Source organism: Spea bombifrons, chromosome 8 (assembly GCF_027358695.1).
Source record: "Spea bombifrons isolate aSpeBom1 chromosome 8, aSpeBom1.2.pri, whole genome shotgun sequence".
Lineage (NCBI taxonomy): Eukaryota > Metazoa > Chordata > Amphibia > Anura > Pelobatidae > Spea > Spea bombifrons.
The window spans coordinates 10558851-10581014 of NC_071094.1; the positions used below are offsets into that span (position 1 = coordinate 10558851).

The 22164-nt window shown below is 42.4% G+C and overlaps 1 protein-coding gene across 1 annotated transcript; it reads right to left on the bottom strand.

Annotated features, from left to right (window-relative positions):
- Nucleotides 1-145: 145 nt before the first annotated feature.
- Nucleotides 146-21574, bottom strand: MED12 (mediator complex subunit 12). The gene is given in 43 exon segments (XM_053472982.1): nucleotides 146-800; nucleotides 950-1031; nucleotides 1128-1277; nucleotides 1751-1904; nucleotides 1997-2217; nucleotides 2329-2406; nucleotides 2542-2717; nucleotides 3228-3378; nucleotides 3549-3929; nucleotides 4158-4319; nucleotides 4399-4534; nucleotides 4667-4776; nucleotides 5158-5247; nucleotides 5496-5607; nucleotides 5750-5911; nucleotides 6027-6184; nucleotides 6285-6356; nucleotides 7702-7881; nucleotides 8709-8872; nucleotides 8957-9070; nucleotides 9224-9325; nucleotides 10652-10772; nucleotides 10901-11045; nucleotides 11197-11424; nucleotides 12029-12160; nucleotides 12313-12476; nucleotides 12659-12802; nucleotides 12974-13321; nucleotides 13583-13747; nucleotides 14668-14748; nucleotides 15918-16147; nucleotides 16495-16624; nucleotides 16752-16883; nucleotides 17006-17142; nucleotides 17221-17320; nucleotides 17453-17599; nucleotides 17821-18075; nucleotides 18173-18283; nucleotides 18692-18864; nucleotides 18965-19124; nucleotides 19244-19435; nucleotides 19660-19764; nucleotides 21447-21574. Coding segments are annotated over 43 exon segments (6498 nt in total). The 5' UTR covers nucleotides 21546-21574; the 3' UTR covers nucleotides 146-756.
- Between the last annotated feature and the right edge of the window lie 590 nt (nucleotides 21575-22164).

The following is a 22164-nucleotide window of genomic DNA, read 5'->3' on the forward strand; positions in this document are numbered from 1 at the left end:
TCTGTATGAATTAAAATGTGAAAATATCTCATTTGTGTTTTTTTGAACTGAAAAATGTACCAGTTTGTGTGTGGCACATTAATCAGCAATAATAATAATTGTGTTGTGTAAAAATGTAAAGCAGTCACAGAATAAGCCAAAGAGCAGCATTGGGAAGGACTCCTCTCAGTCCCACAGTACAGTTTTAATCATGTCAGGCCCCGGTTAAAACAGGCACCATCGGCAAGAAAAAAAAAAAAAAAAAAAACATATTCAAAACACTGTAAATATTACACACAAGGCCTGTTCTTATATATTTATAACCCCATACCTCATACCCAGGGGTAACAGCAGAAGTTATGTAGTAGCGGTATCCGAAAATTAGAGAAGTTCAGAGGTGGACGTATAAATACTTTAGAAAATGACAATTTAATCGCCTGGTTAACAAAATACTAAAATATTTTTAAAAGATAAAAGGTCCACAAAACACGTGAGCAACTCCCCTCCATGGTATACGGGGATCACAAGACATTCTGGCTCTCACATTGGTTTTTTAGTTGAAACCAAAACTACTGAAAGGTCCATCCCTTGCCTTTCGTTTGCTGTAACACCTGGTAACATTGTTCCTATATCACAAGTCCATAAATACACATCTTCCCAGCACTGTCTGTCCAGAGAAAACATACTTCCCTGGTGACGTCTTCTCTCAAGGTCAGGAAGTTCTAGGACTTAGATTTTATCCATTCGATTAACAAAGTGGATTGTGTCAACCATCAATCAGAAGCGTCCAAATGGATTAGAAGCTTGCTGTGGTTGTGTATCTGTAGGAATACAGAACAATGGTTTGGGGACAGTGTAGTAAGAGCAACCTTTCAGATTTGTGTTCTGAAGTTTGCACAGTGCACATTATGAGTGGACTCATAAAGCTGGAAACAAACAACCAACACACTGTGTTCATTGTGTTACTCACTGGATAGTTGTTGCTGTAATTGTCGCACAAGAGCTGCCGTCTGTTGCTGCTGTTGAGTCTGCTGCAATCCCTGTCTCTGAAACTGAGGGAAATATGGATACATAAAGAAAATATAGGAAAATTCACAAGAATCTCTCGTGATGGAAGTAACTTGGCACACTAAGGTACGAACACCTACCAGTGGCTGCTGAGGGGGCAGAGACTGCATGCCGAGTCCAGGCGGCTGTCCCTGTGACTGTGGCACGGATGCTACTTGCTGGGGAGGTGGCTGCGGCTGGGGAGGCGCCTGTTGCTGAGGTGGGACTTGCGGCTGTTGTTGTTGTTGTTGCTGTTGTTGCTATAACAAGGAATGCTGATTAAGTACAGTGAAACATTGGCAAACCTAACTTACTATACACGCATGAACACGCTATGACACACATATGAAACAGATAACTACAGTTACAACTAATCTTGGTATTCAAGAAAGGTTTAAATTGCCTGGAGTTAGCATGTGTCTCCGTGTCTCACTGCAAAGTCACAATTTGATGGTGATATATACACACACACATATACATACTGTATACATACACACACATAATGTATACATACACACACACAAAGGATGATATGGTTTTCCAGGTCTCACCAAAATGTATTTTAAAATGTAGAAGGCAATCAAATTAAATATTAATTTGATTTTCTACATTACTTGGAATGGATCCTTGTAGATCATTGAAGTAATCAATGACAGTGACAAAAACAGTTTGACCAGGGTCCTTAATAGCCTGGCCTGTTCCATTCCACAACACCTACCAAAACATTGTGACCACTCACCCGGATCATTTGCTGCTGTCTCATGTACTGCTGTTCAGGTAGCATCTGGTTGGGTCTAATTGCACCTTGTACTGACTGAGCAGTTATATGACCCATTCCAGCCATCATATTAGCTTGTGGCATCTGCTGGTGTGGAAACCTGGTAAAATATCAAAAACATCTGTAATTAGGTAGATCTGCACAGAAATGAATCTTGAAATGTTATTGTTTAGAAGAGAACATTTGAAATACCTTTGGCCTCCTGAAGGAGGATAACTGTAGCCAGCCTGTTGGTGGACATACCCAATGGGTCTCTGCTGCATCTGACGCACAGGGTCAAGGAGCGCCCCACCAGAGGCTGCCATGGACCCGGGGTAGGATTGCGCACCATATGCTGGTGGCACCAATGTACCAGCTTGGGAGGGAGTGGGATGCTGCTGCAGAGCGATATGAGGGCTGTATGACGTGTAGCCCTGTGGGACAACATAATAATATGCTATTTCATGAGACATTTCAAGTACCGTTCACCCGCAGAATTGTCAGTTTATTTAGCTAAAGCAACTACTTCTTCTGTTTCGATATACCTGAGAGGTTTGCATGGGACCATACTGGGGGTTTGGAGTCATCTGTCGAACAGGTTGGGGCATTGTCCCTTGCCCTTGCTAAGAAAGAAGAACAATAAAACGGTCACATTAAAAAAACAGATTAACGTGAAGAAACTGATAAACATTCACATCTGTTTGCATTATTATAGGCTACTGTGGTTTTGTATCTCCCTGTACTACATTTTTACTCACCAGTTTTGCCTGTAGATGTTGCCTCAGTAGCTGACCTTGATGCGTTGGAGGCTGTGGTCTGTACATTCCACCTACTCCCGATTGCATTACCCCAGGATATTGAGGTCTCGACGGGACTACTTTTGCCACAGGCATCCGAGGATGTCGGTATGGACTATTATCTGAACGTGGACCACCTGTTTACACAAAAATGAACCTAGATAAAATACATCCCGCTTCTTCCCTGACTGACCACACTGTGATCAGAAAGCATGGTCCCAAGGCTTGCACTGCTAATCAAAATACACGCGATCAGCCAGCATGGGGGAGCAATGGAAGATCTCAGCAGGGTCTGTATATCCTGTCCTTCAGTGACCTTCTGGTGGGTGTCATCAGTAACGTCCACTGGAAGGGAATGCCCGATCGCTTGATCAGGCACTCCCTATGTAACAGCTTACCGGCGTTCCTACCACTGCAAACAATGTGTAGGCAGAAAGCAAACGATACCCGATCTCCCTTGTAGCAGCAGGGTGATGTCCTTGCCACTTCAATAAAGTCAGGATGTACTGGTACACCCAAATGGACATCTTGCCACAGCTTTTTAGGATGTACCAGTACGGTACCGAAGAGGTTAAGAAAGGAAGTGCTAGAGAGCACCTACAATTTTTTGTTCTCTCTCATTGAATGGACATTTGGCCAAAACGTACCTGGAGGGAGCGGCTGATTTTGAGCGTACATGCCTACATTTGGTGCTCCGTAAGGCAGACGGGACATGGGTCCAGTTCCTTGAGCATGCATGTGGTCATTGGCAACACTCATACCATAAGGCACAGGACGCCCCCCTCCAAGCCCATACTCCTGATGAGAAAAAGAACAAAAAGACATTATTAGATATAAAAAAAAAAAAAAAGTGCAAGATATACAATGTTTCTATATAGTGGTCTACAAAAACGATGGCCGTTTAAAAGATAAACATATACTCCTAGTTTGGGGTTAACATAGGAACAAGGTGTTCGGGAAGGACAAACCTCTGCTTTGTTAGTTGTTTGGTTCCGTTTCTTGCTTTTGGGCTTGCTTTGCTTTTTTCTGTCGTCTGTGTTGCTGGTACCCCCACTTCCACTCTTATCAACCTTTAGGGGTTCGCTGAGCTTTTTGTCAGGTTCAATATTTGTAGGGGTGGGCGGCTCCTCATCTTCGGGTGGAAGTGCGAGGGGCTCCAAGTAGTAGGTACGTGGCTTAGGTTTAATATGGGTGTGATACAGAAGTAAACGTTGTTGCTCCTCTAACCGAGAAACACGCCTGTCCACACGCACTGTCCCAAACCAACCCCACGATAAGGGAGCCGACTGCTTAAGGCCTTCAAATAGATCCCAGGGCGAGATCTTCTGCTTGGTTGAGACTTGAAGACCCTAAGTGATAAAACCATAATGTCAAAGCCTGGCCATTGAGTGGAATAATTACACAGGTATCTTCTCTGCCTTGGCATGTGCGGGGGGGAAAACCTCACAAGGTTAAAGTATTAAGAATGCTGATTTCTCAAAATAAAACAAGTTTTAAATTAATTAATTTTGGCAAGGGACAGCACAATGCTAATACCCCCATCTTTAATATTTTCAGGACAATTCCAATATGCTTACTTCCTTCTTGAATATGGAATCAAAGCCAGCAATTTTGTTGCCTTTGGTATCAATGAGAGATCCCTGAGGCTCACATGTAATGACATCCCGAGTCTGCTTTGGAAGTGGCAGCAGCTGACGTACTTTCTCCAAACTCTCAGACTGGCGATCACCTAACTCCTTCTGTACAGATATAGAAAGAAGCAATGTCAGAGGCGCTAAAACATGCAAAAGAAGACTACGGGCACAGTGGAAAACTTACCCGAAGCTTTTTAACTAGGTTCATATAAGCTCTCTTGTTCTCCTCCATGCTGCCCTGAGAGATACTCGACATGTCAGCCGCCAATGTTCCATTAATCAGTACACTCAACATGTCGAGTACTGTAGTAAAGAGCTCACTGTAATAAATAAACACAGTTCATAGGTGTTTAAACAATGGTAAGAATTTAAGGCTACAACTAAGTGGGATGTGGCAACAATAACAAAATGACAATGCAATAGCGGGAGTAAGGACAAAGAGAGCAACATACTTATTAGACTGCATATCAACAGTGCCGCTGCTGATGATGTCCAGTAAAAGCACAGCCCACTCGGTGGTTTGCTGAGTGCTGCGCTGAACGGTGTCAAACATCCCTCCCACCTGTATTGGATGGAAAAATGAGCAACCCAATTTATATCATTCACCATACAACAAATGTTTCCATATATTTAAAATCATTTAATCGCAACTTGTTATCATCAACCCCATAACCCTTAAATCTTCTTGTTAATTAAAGGGCCATAATGTTACATTTATATTCTTATCGCCAGGACGTGATAATAAAAGCGCTATAAAAGGGTCAAGCACTTGCATGCCCCCCCCCCCGAACCATCAGCATAATAACTTGCCAGACAGGCTTGGCTGCCAATATTGGACGTTTTAGCTTATTTGCATTGCCCCCCCCCCCCAGACACTACACAGGAGCTTTCCATTTTAAAGATATTGGGGGTTTGGAAGGACTGCACCTTTACGTTCACTCACCAAGTTAAGCCTTAGTTTAAGGACATCATGCAGCAGCTGAGGGGTCTTGCAGTCATCTTGATACTGATCCTCCCGCCAGTTACTCACAATCTAATGGAGGATGGATAGGCAGAGCCAAATAAGTGGTGTACTTTTTAAATGATTGTAAAATGTGAAGGGGGTAGTAAAGTGAAAGGCTATGTGAAATTAGGGGGCAAAGGTCAGTCTTTATGGTGTTCTATTAAAAGATTATGTGATTGAACCGGGGGAAATAAAGAAGGAAGACAGAAACTGTAAACAGTAGGAATATGACATAAAGAGGCAATATTCATTCAAGAAAGTAAAGTCATTTAGCTTACCTGTTGTACCTGACTGTACAGTGATGTCAATAGTCCTTCCCTTTGTTCATCCTGACCCTTTAAACAAGTCAGCACCAAAGAAAGGAACGGCTGCTGGCTTAGAAGGGACATGCTAGAACAGAAAATGAACATTTAGTATGGTATTTGACAGGAGCCATAACACAAAGATTCAGAAGTTTTGACTGAGAAATGAGGAAACCTTCAAATGAGGAGTCGCCATTAAACATCACGTAAGCCATCCCCTGCCAGTTTACCTCTTCTGTTTTTGTCGGTCGCGCTCCTTACGAGATGAAGATCCGAGGTGCTGTCCCTTCTCGAGTTCCTCCCCGGCTGCCTTCAGAACATGGCCTTGAACAGATGTTGGCAGTTTTGCAATCAAAGGGGCCACCAGCCACACGCCTGATCTCTCCAGAGCACTGCATGAACATGGAGTAAGGGATCACTGACAGAAAGCTATTAATGTACTGCGACATGGAACTTAGGGAATCTTTACCCAGATACACACAATGTAAAGGTTGTTACGAGACAAACCTGAGTACTGGTTTGGATTTGGCATTGGGTAGGGTGTTACTGGAAGGTGCGTTATTGATGGGTGCGCTTGCGGCAGTAGCCGTACAAACATTCTCAGCAGACTGTTGGAACACTTCAATTGTTGCTTTGGCAATGTTCTCCAGCAGTGAATTCATTTCCTATTGGGTCGAGGAGAAAAGAAAACAAAACTTTTTTGCAGTAAGAAGCTAATTTTGTCTTGTCTGCAATGGTCGCGCACACGCTGCATCTTTTTCTTACATTGCTGGACGTCTGTTTGATCATTAATTGCAGCTCCAGGGCAGACTGTCGCATCGTCCACTGGTCCAAACTCTGCAAGGCAGGATTAAAAAAACAAAAAAACCCCAAAAACAATTAAACAAACATGTTTAGACAAAAAATATAGTAAACTGGGGCTCCCAAATGGCCTTACCATTGAGTATTCAAGCCCACACGACGTACAGTTAAATATATATACAGTTGCAAGAAAAAGTAAGTGAACCATTTGGAATTACCAGCAATTATGTATAAATCTGTCTTCAAATATGATCTTCATTTAAAGTTACAATAATGAACAAACACAATCTGTTTTAACTAACACACAAATTATTGTATTGTTCTTATTCATGCTAAATACATCATTCAAACATTCACAGTGTGATTTGTAAAAAAAAATACGAGCCGCTAGGCTAATCACTTCAACCATGCGTCTCATAAAAGAGGAAATCTCCTACAATCACACCTACAAGGATTGTTGATTTGCATAAAGCTAGAAAAAGGGCTACAAAGTAATCTGAAAGATGTTCCACACATTTATAGATGGAGACCATTTAGTATTGTGTCTACTCTCCCTAGAAGTGAGCGTCCAGCCATGATGACTCCAAGGGCACAATGCTCAATGTGGTAAAAAAAGAACTCTAGCATAACAGCTAAAGGAGTCTACCATATACAAAACATTGAACGGCTGCGGAATCCATGGCGGAACACCACTGAGGAAGCTGCGGCTCTCAAAAAAAACCAAAAAAACTTTTCTGCGCTTCCCGAGTTTGTGAAAAAAAAAAAAGAAAGAAGTAAATTGGCCGTTTGGAACGGTCCAGTCAGAGCCCAGAACTTTTTAGCAGTTTTGTAAGGATGGCCTAAAATCAGACTGCAGGTCCGATCTGCAGTTACCGGGGTTCGTAGTTTGAGGTTATTGCTGCCAACGGAGGTTCGACCAGTCACTCAATTTGAGGGTTTACTTACTTTTTCCCCCAGCACTGTGAATGTCTAATGGGTATGCTAAATAAAGGGTTCACATACTTTTTCTTCCGTGTGTGTGTGTGTGTGTGTGTGTATATATATACACACACACATATATATATACACACACTTCTCTCCCCTGTTCATAAAAGTAAACAGGCTGCAAAAGAAATAACTTCAAGAAATATATTTATATTATATGCTATTTCTGCCACGTATCTAATTCCCTGATGTCAAATAAACAAATTATCTCCCAGACTATTACATGGACTGAAAAACAAAAAGCTAGGTAAGAATTTGATAAATGCAGTTGCACTAAAAGCGGTGACAGTTTTCCTGCACACACACGCTAGCACTAATCGCAAAATCTTCTTTCCAAAATCCAAGAAAACGGCGGTTTGTGGTACTCCTGATCTTCTGCGACTTAGTCCATACCAACCTGCAAGATGTGTTTAATGCGCTGTCGCTGCGGGTTATCGCCTTGCTCCGTATCGTTCAGCCGGTGCGGATAACATATCAGCTGCATGAGGCGTTGTGCCTGCGCACTACTGAGAACCGGGTCCTGGAGGTCATTGGAGTCCTCGCACAGAGAGCGCACGCAACGCTCCCCGACCCATTCCTGGGAACAGAAAGCAAGATCTGAGACGCATAGAACCGTGACGGGGGTTTATTTTATTCAATTCCATTTTTAAAGAACAACTGTGCCCTGAAAAGCAAGTGCACACATGGTGCAGGACGGCACAGCGGCATCGAATACAGCACGTCCAACATTTTTCATTAAAAGTACCAAATTAACAATATGTTTTCAAAAATAGTATTGGTTTCAATCCCCTCACTTGACTATGGAGGGAACGTTTCTCCAGCAGGAAGAGCTGAGCTGACCCTGTATAATGCATTACTCAACAGAGAGGATACTTGAAGAACATTTTGCTGATTACCTATGCATTATACAGGGTCAGCCAAGTTCTTTCAGCAGCAGAGGCTTATTAAAGTTGCATATTGTACAGTGAAAGGGCTGAAACATAACTCTCCCGTTAGTAAATAGACTCCAGAGTGTCCAGCTGGGTGATGGAATATAAAAGTGTTTAACCTAGTAGATCGTTTTTAAATCCAAAGACAATAGATTTTTAAAAACTTGTTGTTAATGCGATAGTGGGAGTATTAATCATGTGATTCATAAGCAAGTCAGAAACCAAATTAATGTTTTACTGATATTTTTCACAGCGGATAGGATACCATAACTCTGTCCTGGCACTCAATTATATTATGCCAAATGAAAATGAGAGAAGAGTGTATTCTGGATATGGAAATAGACATGAATATTCCAGATTCACTGCTGAATCCACAGCACAAACTTTAAACATTTATATGACATATGCACATATACCAAATTCTGAAAGACATACGTGTCTAACAGAACTTTAGCGTTATAGGACATGTACGCACCTGCTGGCAGATGCTGCGTAGAACATATTTGGCATACACATCCAGACTGGCCGTTTCTATGGATACAGGACGGCCACCTGCTTTCTTGGTTGACAAATCTTCTTCGGTGATGTCATCAGTGCCGGCTGGGAGAGAGAACCCGGAACCTTTGAGTTCTGCGTCCCCTGAGGAAAGGGGACAAGAAATAAGCAGGGAGTCCCGTGTATTATACAGGAAACAAAGGTGACAAGCAGAGGCATCAGTCTTACCCAAAACAAATACAGCCTTCAGCACAGCAAAGAGCGCTCCGGGCACAATGCGATTCTGTGCAGCTGCCAGTAGGTGGCGATCACAAGAAGAGCGGATCCCAAACGTTGGCTTACCTAAAAACAAGGGTTTTTTTTAGTTAGCAATAAGGAAACCGCTACTTAAGAACAAGCTTGTCAGTCTCTAGCTTCTGACTCTTTAGGATCCCTTGCCAAGCTCCCTTAAACTTTTCACATCTGGTCACAGCCTTTTGAAAAATTAGTACTCACTGCCATCCGGTTCATATGGATTAAGCTGCGGAGTCTTGAAGAGATGAAGCAGAATGCGGCAGGTGAGCCGGGCACCAGATTCTGAATCCTGCTCACTGCAAGCTGAAAATAAAATACATTAGAATAAAAACAACAGTAGGTGCTGGTAATACGAGCGGTGTCACAAGAAAATTCCTTATTTCACATTTGTATCAGACGTGCTGGATTAGGATGTGTTCCGTCAACTGCATTTTACGCTAGCCACAATGCAATTTCTATAAAACTGAATCAATGAAAATATAAATCTCTGTTCTCTACTACAGGCACACGTTTTCTAGTAGCACAACTAATAAAAGAGATCCTCGGTGCTCTAAAGGGCAAGAGTGAGGAGTTGGTAGTGTTCTGGATTTATATCACAAGACACGAGAGGATCCGTTATGTTGGCAAATCTGAGCTTTGGAAGCTCCCTTCCATAACTACCCAACAAATAAAGCACAATAGAGAATAGACTTGTGTTTTCGGATTAGTACGAACAGCAAAATTTGAAGATTTTGTCAATTTGTACAAATCATCTAAAACAAGGCCAGACCTCCACAAAACGGATGGGGAAAAAAGCTTGAAATCCATGGGCTCTTCCACTCCCACTCCCTCACCTTCTCTGCCAACCACTTTCATGTCTCACATCTCTGCTTACGTATCTTGCATCTAATTGTTCTTCATCTTCTTCTTTCTTTGTTGGCATCTTCGCATTTCTGACCTCCCGGCAAACTTCCACTGAATTGACGGAGCTTCCGGTGGCATTCTCTCCCCCAATTGGAGGGTTGGGGCAGAGGATGTCACCAGAAGTGCTGTCATTTTGCCCAAAGATAACCTTGTGTGAATTTCGGCCAAAATGGCGGCGCTTCTGGTGGTGTTCTCTCCCCCGACCAGATGATCGGGGAGAGGAGGTTACCAGAAGTACAGCCATTCTGGCCTAAGATGACCTTGTTTGAACTTCTGCCAAGTTTTGGAAGATCGCCGAGAGGTTACGTCCGCGGAAATGCGCTCAAAGAAAGATTGCTACGTGAATATATTAGAGAATTTACAAACAGAATTTGTTGTCTGGAAACAAACGGGCCAAAAATGAACCAAAATGCTTTTGGCTCATTTGCATGTCTTATGGGAATGTTATTACAATGAACCCTGAAATCCCTTTACACTTAGGCTACCTAAGAATGCCAATACTATTCAACAACCAAATGCAGCACAAGCAACCCCCCATAATTATTGCTTCAGAGCAACATTTTGTTAAGATTAAAACTTTGATTTAATAAGACTCAAAAAGAAGGAATGCTTGTGTCCCCACGGCCTGAAGCCAACAGTAAACTCATCATAAATGTGTAAACAGATAATGCTTCTGAGACTGCTTAACAGTACAATAATAAATATGCATTTGTAGGCAATAATTACCAGCATTGAGGAGAGATGGAATGGCTGCACAACGGATTAGGTCCTCTAGTGAAAGGCACTGCCGTGCAACCAGAATGGCCACAAAAGTGGCAAGAGAATCGTGGAACGAGAGATCACTGACCTGCAGGGGAGGAAAGCGAGGAGAAAGACCGATTATAGATTCTATATCAGGGGAACACTAAAGAATAGACAGGAGAAAAGATATGTGGCGACAACTAGACAGTGCACATGCACCAGCGGATTACTCACATCCACGTTGCACAGCAGGTCGTTGAAGCCACAAGTTCCATTATTGGAGGAACAGCAAAGCGCCTTCAGCACTCCCAGCCACTCAGAGCTCAGATCTTTGCAGGACCCAGTCAGCTCCGCACACAGAATGGCAATGTCATTAACCCTGCGAATGAGAAAGAAGTCCCCAAGATTTAGAAGGAGAACGTTGACACTACCTGCTGCATTCCACTGCCTTTGGTGGTGGGGTCTCCAAATGTTTTCACCTCTGTGTTGCGGCCCTTCCCTTCTCTGTTCTGCCAGAGCATGTAACTTACCTATCTGTGTCATGGTCTCCCACACACACGTGGACAAGTGCATTACACACAAAGCTGTAGCGGTTGGTGGGCGAGTCTCTCAGCAGTTTTCCCAGCATGCCACAGTTCAGGCTGTGTGCAGATGGATTAATAATGGTGTCCAACATAAACTCCTGCTCCCAAAGCATGTTTGAGTCTGATGGCTCCACGATGCAGTATATCGTGTTCTTCACCTTGGAGCAAAAATCACTACATGGAAAGAAACAGATTCATGAGAACCGACATATTTAACGTTTGAGGTGAAATAAACAGTTTTGGTAAAAGTATTAAAAGGAGACATTATAGTATCCCTGGGAGACCCCTAAACAAACAATGCACATGATAGCACTTTCATGTTCTTTCATAAGAAGCTGCTCCCCACCGCCTGTGTCCCAATGTCACACACTACCGATTGGCAGCATGAAAGTGCTCATACTCAAATCACTGGGAAAGCTTGCGCATGGGGGTCTGAGCGGACCGCCGCACACAATGTTTGCTAACCAAGAACAGGAGCTGAATGATGCTAAGGGAGATATGTTCAGCCAAACACATCACCTGGATGCATTTGCAAAAAGGGCACCACAAATTTAAAGGGGCCAAGCAGCTTATATATGCATACAAGTGCAGGTGGGGACTGGAATGTCCCTTTATGTGCGCACATAAAAAGATACCAATTCCCATCTTCAAAAAACTATTTTAAAATCACCCCTGAGACCATTTAATCCCTTCAGACTCTTGTGTACATTTACAGCTTGCTGATCATCTAAGAAGCAGCACCTCAAAGAAAGAAAAAACACAAAGAAACAGAACTAACCTAAAGAGCTCGCCATATTTACTCTTGAGATGACTGCAAGACATATACAAGTCATAAAGATATGCAAGAATGCAACGTTCAGCAGAAAAGCCATCAGGACGATTCATCCCGTGCTTCACCACGCCACACAGCCTAGAGAGAGAGAAGCAAACGTCAATTTACAGAAATCTTATAAAAATAAAATGTTATATCCACCCTCCTCTTAACCCATCAACCCAAGGCCCAGCATTTATTTTCCCTTTTTTCCTCTCCACCCCACATGCTTTCTCTTGCACGGCTCTCACCCCTCGAAGACCTGGGCTGTCTGCTCCTGGTTGAGAATCAGGCAGGTGTTATAATGGCGAAGGACAGCCACAATGCACAGACACAGACCCATAGTGTAACTGCCAACCAGGCTGGAGGACTTTAACAGCAGCTCCGCTTCGACCACACTCAGCTCATTCAGTAGCTGAATATAAAGAAAAGAAAGAAAAAAGGTTATACAATTAAAATCTAGCACATACATCGATGACTTGTCATAAAAAAAAAAGGAATGCCTACACAAAAAAAAAAAAAAAAAGTGCTTAAAATTTGACTCTAAAAAGAAATTATGTATGTTAAGCAGGTGTAAAATACAGCTATGAACGTTACCTGGATGGCAAAGTCGATAAGTCCACTAATGTTTAGAGAATATTCCATCAGATCAAAGATGAACTGAATGTGTTGTACTAGCGGCAGGTGATAGGAGAGACCCAGTGCAAAACTTGTAATCTGCTCCAGAACATTTCGAGAGACCTGGGTGAAAGAAGTAGGGAAAAAAGGCGACGTTTAGTGCAATCCCATTCTCTGTCACTACCTTGGTATGCAATTCAGATATAGTCACATTATATTCACAAAGTCTATGGCATACAATGAATTCCCTCCTCCAGGTCATAGCGGTAATAGACGAGGCACAGACTTCCCTACCTGCGCTGTCACCTGATGCTGGTCAAAATGCGAGAGCTGCTGAAAACGGCAGAAGATTTCCTCCGCTGTTGGGAATGCTTCAGGCTTTGCCCTTCGTCTCCGTTGACCCTCATTTGATCCTGGATGGAAAAGAATATATATATATATATATCACCAATTTCATCTTTTATGCAAAGCATTGCTTTACTCTCAACAAAACTCACCCGTCTCAGCAGTGCTCTTGCGGTTCAGCACCTTCAGAATGTCTCGTGTGATCCTCTTAATTGTATGACGAGCATCATCTCGCTGCCTCCCTACCCCGAACAGGACTACCAGCCTCTGGTTACACTCATGGCTACATGACTCTTCCTGGAGACATATGCATACAGTTAGGGTAAAGCATGTTAAAGGCCTCAACATTTTTTTATTTTTTTTCAATAAACTGGTTACTGGTTCATTAAATTGTGGTCACCAACAAGACAATTCATAGATCAAGAATTAAACAGCACATCCCGTTCTATTAAAAAAATATCCATTCAAACATCTCTACAGGTGACCCTTAAGATGAGCGTAAGTCAAGCTGTCCATTATTACGATAATTTGTTGGAATAAGTGAGAGAAGACACCAACCTGCGGTATAGGAAAGTGTGTGGCATACTGGATGTGCCGCGGCTGTTCGTACAACACAGTAAGAAGACCATCTCCGCTCAGACCCTTAGCTGGTCGGCGAGCATCGCAGTCCCCTTCGTCAGGACCCGGACTTCTCCCTTCACATCGCATGGCAGGTGAAAAAATCTGAAGGGGGAGGTTGGGGTGGGGGGGAAGTAAACGTAAAAGCTTTTGCTGGAAGATTAAATGTCCTGCAGTCCCTGACAGAAAGCACTTATTATGTAGCTCCATGATTAAGCATTAGTTCACCTGAACAAGTGAAACAAGGACTCTCAGATCTCCATAAAGCAGAAACAGAGAAACGTATTTAAGGCTTAACTGTAGCTGCAAGAACAGCCAGAAAATGATGATTTAGGAACGAAAAGGAAAATACCAATAAGCCCTATTTAAATAAGCTAATAAGCTACGTAAGCTCTTTCATCTATATTTTACGTTATATTTTACCTTGAAGGGGTCAGAGTGGCATATCTGGGGGGCATAAAGCATATCAGGGGTTATAAAGAATATTATGGGGGCAGAGTGGCATATCTGGGGCACGGGGTGGCATATCTGGGGCACAGGGTGGCATATCTATAAGTAAGGTGCATTATGAATGGGGGGGGCTTAAAATGGCTATTGGTTTTCTGTTTGTATATAACATATGCAGACAAACTGTATAATAGATACTAAAATTGTCAAAATACATGTATGCCTGTTCATTAGATAAAATACTGTTTTACCATTCCACTAATGTGTATTTTTTTTTTTTATATATTTTTTTCTTTAAAATTGCACCAAACTTTAAGGGTGTGGCCTATATCCGAGCCAATACGGTATATTTTATTTCTCTAGATTGTAAGCTTGTTTGAGCTGGGCCCTTACCTGTTATTTCTGTAAGTCAAATTGTTATGTTAAATACTACTTGTCATGTCCGGAGTTCATTTATATTTAGGAATACAGAAGCTCATCATAACATACACCACTATTAGAATCAGCAGCTGGGTGATTACACAAATAACATGTAGACAGAGAAGGACTTTTTCTTACTAATCCTTGTAGATACTTACTGAAAAATCCCCCTTCTCTACATCATCAAATAAAGCCCCTGAGCTGTGGTCTATATCCATGCTTTCAGAGAGTGTTGTGTCCTGGTTGGAAAAAGAATCAAAATGATATGAACCGGGTTATTCACATAGCAAGACAAAGAAAAGTGCAGACACAGTGAGATCTTAACACCTCGATACATAAAAATCCCCGCAAAACTTGAACATGATGAAAGTTTCTTTGTTCTACCCCAAAATGTCTAGAGAACAATTGCTTTCTTGTCTGTAGAGAACTAAAATATTGTTATTATTATTATTATTATAGGTTTCATACGGACTGATTTCTTATATACTCCGGGAGTAATATTTTCCACATGGACTGAAATGTCAGCTGCTGGGCAGCAGAATGCTCTGTAATTCATATATATAACATTGATTGGGAAATTAGTCATGACAGTAATGGCTTATTGTAAGACTATCTATAATCTGCTTTTCAGAATGGGGCAGATGGAGTTTTGCAATATTTACATTCAGTCCGAGAGATCTTGATCAAGCTGCAGTCGGTAAATATCAGGTCACAGAAGCGACGCAGGTATGATACTGCTGACACTTGCGCTTCTTGCTTTGGATATTAAAATCACTAACCAGCAGAACCTTGAAACCCGACTACAAAAGCTGTACTATATGCACCACTATTACAAAACAACATAGACAATAACTCCCTCTGGTGTAGCCAAGGATCAGGTAATCTGGCCCAACAGTTCCTATTACAATATGAAGAAAGAAATGTATTTTAGTGTATTTTGGAGGGGATGGGGATTGTTTTTTGCTTTAGGCGTCTTTTTTAACTTCTAATTGTGAGGACTTATGGAACGAGGTGAAAAACAAAAAAAAAAAAAAGAACATTTACACAAAATTCAATACAAGTAAAAGGTCCAAAAGATGGTTACTGAAGCTTTTGATTCTATTCAGAATGAGGGGTTACAAAAAATAATATGCATTGTAACTAGAATTTGTTCAAACAGACCTGAGATGCTATCACAGTGTGTATTTATTATATATACACCAAGATCCAATCAAGGTCAGGACAAAACACAGACTGCTGGGCCAAGTCGAAATCTTAAACAAAATCTTCATCAACACTAGTTCTGTGGAGCACGTTAACTAAAGCCGAGGTCACTTAAGTATCATACTCATTGGTATATAAAAAGATCTCATGCTGTTCCATGACTTCTATACAGCTTGTAACTCCTGGTATACTACATTGAACTCGCCTCTAGTTTAATGCTGTTGTTGACTTCGCCTTCCTTGCGGTCATTGTCATCTGATGGGTCTTCGTAGGGAGAGCGGGGTCGGGGTGCATGTGGGTCCAGCCCAAGATCCCCTCGAGAGATGAGCGTACACATGTACATGTTGTGTGAGAACACATCGTGTCTGATCAGCTCACAGAACAGCAGCACCAGGTTATAGAATTCAACTCGCTCCGCTTCATTTGCTGGGTCAGCTAAAGATTGGAAACAAATTCCAAAAAAGAAGTAAATATGTGTTTAATTGTAGGTGAACAATATTTCCATGCTATTACTTCACATAGAGATTGGCAACCCCGTGAACCAAAGACTCACAGCATCTACAGAGGTTGAAGAACTGATGCACCTTTGACCATGAACAAAATGTTTGCCCCTTAAATACACAAAGCGTCGTCATGCTTAAAAGGTATTATTAAATGCTCCTAGACACCATCTGTCTCGCTCAAACCAACCTCAATGTTCCATACTGACATACGTTCTACACTCACATCACAAAAACCAAAGGAAAATCTCTCACAAATGATAATCGGTCCATCGTACTCACTTAGCACTGGGGCTTGGGTGTCAAGAAACTGAAGCAAGACTTCTTGGAACACAGGAGGTGAACTAAGAGCAGACAAGGAGCCTGAAGATACAGAACCCTTTTCATCCACAGCTTCAGAGTCACCACAACGCTGCCAAACATGAAACAAAGTGTCAATGAGCAGAAGAAAGACCGGTGAGGGAGAGACCTAAGAGGACCATTTTGTTGTGGGTAAAGGAATAAGCGCTACTTTTGCTTTCAAACAAGAAAGCACTTACTTCGGCTTCAATTTCTGCCTGCCTTTTTTCCAGCAATTTTGCCACGACCAGCGCACGATGGTGTCCGTAACGTTTGCAGCTTACAGCCCATTCGCAAAGGAGAGCAACTACCGCATCATCATCTGGGGAGATCTACAGAGAAACAGAATAATAAGATGTAAAGAATAGAAACGTTAAATGGAAAAGTAATTATAGAAGAAACAACAAGAGTTATGGGGGTAAATTATTTTAAATCTGGAGCTTTCCCATCTCACCTCATGTCCATCCTTGCCAAGACCAAGCCCAAAGATTCTATTGTACAGAGAGTCCAGGTTGTTGCTGAAGTCAGATTTCTCAAAGCTATGACTGTCCAGCACTTCCAGTGTATGAAGGACCCGACCAATCGGAAAACCTATCAAAACACATAATTTACAATGCCATCCACACGCTAAATTAAGAAGAAAACAAAGTACACAAAGAAATTATTTACCTGCAGTTGCCTCCTGACATTTATCAAATGACCACCTGACTTCCACTGCTCGTCCCCTCTCCTTTATCTGTTGCTCCATCTCACGCAGCTTCCTCCGCACCTGGAAAACAGTTATGAAAGATGTTCTTCAAATGGAACGCATTGTAAAATGAAGTTGCAAGCTTAGTAGTTTAAAATACTTGAAACACATGGGTATAATTCAGTACTCCACAATGCATCACACACCACTAACCTGCTGAGTAAAGGCAGAATTACCCCCTGGCATTGGTAAACTGGATGGAGCAATTGGAAGATGATCCAAGGGCGACCCAGTCTTTATTCGGTTATCCGTCAAAGAGTAATGCCAAACAAGAGCACTGGGACAGCAAAGAACTATGCTCTGTAAATGGAGAAGAGGTTAAAATCCATGCCGGGAGAGCATGCACAGCAACAGAAATTTATATTTAAGGTAGAACACGGGTCGGATTTTGTTGCAGGAAAAAACATGCTTTACATGTTAAAAGAGTAGGCGATTGATGTACAAAATACATAATGTGTGCCCTGTTGCAAGATTACATACAGAGGGGAACAGGTTAAATACTATTAAGAAACAACTGTTACCTGCAGCATACAGCTTAGCCCAAACACAAGAGGCCGATGCTGGGGACATTGCAGAAGGTCACTAAATGGAGAGGATGGAGCAGATCCTGAAGGCGGAGGGGGTGCAGGGGCAGGCGGAAGTGCATTGCCTGTCTGTGCCGCCATTAGGTGTCCTGTGTGACCACCACTGCCCTCCAGCTGCTGCGCTAGGCGTCTTGTGCAGAAATAAGCCAGGCGCCGGGATAGATAGGCTGACTGAACCAAGGAACCTGAATACTGAGAATATAATAAAAGTGAACATATGAGTCGTGGCATTCACAAGAAACAAACTTTGCAACAAGAACAATTTGGACAAATTCCACTTAGTACTCACACGCAGTAGGAGGGGGAGCAGTAGCTTCAATAGTTCATCTTCACCTGGACGGATCTTCTCAAAACACTCAAGGACCCAGGTGAGAAACTCATGTCGATCTAACATCCCATCCTACAAAATAAAACATTCGATTGAAATTATTACAAAACAAAAATGACCAAAGTATTGTTTTGCACATCCAAAAATCAATAGCAATGTGTTAATTTTTTTTTTGGGGGGGGCATCCAAATTACAGGCAAGATAAGTTAACATTTGGATTTTTGACTGTGTTGCATAAATTTTTACAATTTTCGATGTTTAAAAAACCCCTTTGCTAGTTCTGCAGCCAGTGAAGTCATTCGCCATTAATAATGATTGCGATAAGATCATTGCTTCCTATAAAACAGCGTCAGATTCTGCACAGCTATAAGATAAGCAGCTTGAATATCACCCTTTCAAAAAGAGCAACTTGTTCAGCCTTATGTATGGACACAAACCCATTCATAAAAAAAAAATATAATATGCTGAGCCCATACTCACTTGGAACATAAACATTGCCAATTTTTCATTATATTCCCACTGCTTTAGTGACAGTTCGACCTCTGGTGACACAGGGCCAGAAGCAGGAACACAGCCTCCAGAAACCTGACGGTAATACTCAGCAATTTTTTGTAGCTGCTCCCACAAGTAACGGGTTATGATTTGAGTCCACTCTGCATAGCGAACAGGGAAAGTAACAGCGGCGTTACACACATACAAAATATAACACCCAAAGGACCTACGTCGTGATCAAAGTATTCGGTGGCACGATACCTATAAAAGGATCCATGACATGTCTTTTTTTTACTTTGGTTTCTGTAATGGCTGCATAATAGGCACAGGTCATCTTAACAAGCCAGGCTGCTCTCATCACCGGTACGGCGTACCTTGCCAGGAAGCCAAATACCTCCTCTTTCTTGCCAAATATTGGGACCTGTACACCGCAAAGCCAAGAGAAAATAGTTTACACAACATACATATCAAATTAAACAGTGCTGCCTGCGGCAAAGACATAGATCCACACAAATACAGCAGCATTTTTCAAACACCAACCTTCTTTGAAAGGTGTGTGAGAGGCTTGGTCCCTGCCAGATCTGTGAACCAGTTATTGATGGAGCTCTGCGATCGAGCAGTCACGAGCCAGAAGTTATCTTTCTGATTGACCTGTGGTTTCCTACGGCCAGTATCTGGCAGAGTATTGCAGCGCAACTTCTCTGCCATGATATTGCTGAAGTTAGAGCTGATCTGGGGTAAAAATAAGAAGAATGAGAGCAAGGCAAAAATATATAGTTCAAAATAGATGAAATCCAGAAACAAACCTCATACCGAAGGGAGGCTGACAAAGAAAAGTAGTACTAGGAATTTGCTAAAATATATATTTTTTTAACACGCTCATATGGGTCATTTTCACATGATTATTGTTTCCTTAAGTATACGTAGTGCCACAGGAACACAGGATGGAGGATTACCTTGGCTGGGTTAAAGTTGACATTCTTAGCACTGCCATGTTCATCTCCGGACACCGCTGGCTGATTGTTGAACCCTTGTTTAACGTTCAGAGCTGTTAGTTCATCCTACATAAACATACGTGAAATAAATGTCTCCTGTTACCAGGAATTGTGTACACACCACACAGGATTAAGAAATCAGCGCTTTAATACATGCACTGTATTAAGATTTCCAGACCAGCATACAGTCTTTCCTGGGACCATTACAAACATCCTCACCTTTCCAAGACATCTTCATGGTTGCTCCCAGAGTGAGCTGGAGTAAGTCTTAATCTATTCAAGACATTCCTACTACTCTGCCCTATCACTTGCTAAGCAAACCTACTTCACCTGCCTGTGTTAACCTCAACACTTATCTCGCCACTTGAACTCCAAATACTCAGAAAAATGCATGTGCCCTTTAACAAAACGTATTTAGCCTATTAGGAATGCAAAAGACCGATCCTAACTACTAATCATTTAACAATTATGTTGCATTTGTTTAATAACCTTTCCAATTACTTCCACCAAATACTTTCCCCTCCTGTCCAATATATGTGTTTTCTACTTCCCCAAACTACACCCCTCCCCAGCTGTAATATCCATTGTCCTTGCTTTCCTACCCTTAACCAGCATTCAATCTATTTTATTCCAAAGTGCAAATACATTTCTCTTGATTCCATTCTACAAACTTGACGTTGTACCCAAAGCTCCCTGTCTCAGCATATTACCAGAGGCTTGAGGATTCATAGGGCTTTGAATTCCAGCCGTCATGTTCACATTATACAGTACACGTCCAACCCCAGCATTCCATCTCTACCTCTGCTGCCAGTCCAATGTTGCTTAATTTCTCCTTCAATCTAGCCACTTCTACATGCTACTGCCCAATGCAACCCATGTCTCTACTTTGGACCCTGGTTGCCTCAGTATTCCCTGCGTTCCTATCTTGACCCACCTCGACGTGCTCCAACGTGCCTACACAGAAGCAGCGCTACCCATGTCTTTCCCTTGACCCAGCTTTGAATGCCCCCCATATCCCTCCTCTGGCACAGTGCACCCCCGATGCCCCTGTATCCCTTTCACTCAGCTCATCCCAACAACCTCCTCATCTTGATGCCCTCTACTTGCTCATCTATCTCCATATCCCTACATCAGCCCACTTGCCTAAACAAAAGTATCCATCCTTCTATCATCTAATCCCAATAACCACATCCCAGGATTCCCCTGTGCCCACTTTGACCCCACCAACATTGGGCCCATTCCTACCTTGGCCACCACCCATGCTTCAAACCCCAACACCACATTCAAGATGTGCATTGGAACTTTATTGCCCCAATGTTTCATTGATTTGGCCCCACCCCTGTGTTTACTTCCCATCACTAACCCCCCCCAACAAAGTTCCCAGATGTCCATATGTCCCACAGCCCCATTTCATCTCCAATTCGCCATCAACTCCGCTCTATTCTTCATGTTGCTCTATCCAAACGTTTTGTTAACACAAAGGCGGTTCTACTACCCCCCATGCATTGATTCCCCCTCATCAGCCATCTCTATTCGCCTCCCAATTGCTTAGTTTGCCTTTCTCACCTAAGACTTAGTCAGCTGTAAGGACCACACTAAATCTACTCATCCAAACTGCTGCTCTACCCTCTGTTGTTTCTCTCTATCTCCCCACTACCAGAGATAGTCTTACACGTATTGTCCTCGCTTCATGATATTACTTCTTGCTGCTAAGGCTGAAAAAAAGCCATCTTTCTCTTCAGCATTACCTCCTTCTGTTTAGCATCCTGTGGGTACACGTCGGGGGGTCCAAGTCGCGGTCTCTTTAACGGCCGGTGTTCGTAACTGAGAATCCCGAAGGCCGCCATCTTCCTTCCCCTTCCTGGGTGCGCGCACGGTATGACGTAGAAAGAAACACAACATCGAGCGTTAAACGCAGGAGACGCAAAGCACACTTCACTACCAGTGTGCGCCTAAGGGGACATTTTGTCGGAGCCAATGGCATCGCTCTCATTTGATTTTGAGCTCCCTAAGCATAGAAACTACCTCTCCAGCTGAGATTCTTTTAAGAACAGGTTACCATTGGCAGGCTCTGTTTCTATGGGTAACAGCAGCTCCAATGCGCATCGTACGAGTGTCCAATTAACGGCATCACTGTGCGGCAGACGTGATCACTGTTATTTTGCGCTATATTTTATTTAACGAAATCACCCCGAAATGTGTTTCTGATGCTGTGTGTTAGGTGATAATTTCTTTCTACCCCTTAAGTCTTGGTGCATCCCCGTTAAAACAACAATACACGACGCGCTTGCTATCTAGTCATATGATATATCCCTATATGATATGTATATTATATATATATATATATGATATATATATGATATACGTCAGTTGCCAGCCTCTACTTGGTAATTGGCTTTGTGATTAAAGGACTCCGGAAGTGTCTGCTTCCCTTTAAACCCGTCCACCAAGCATTAGTTCCTTGTG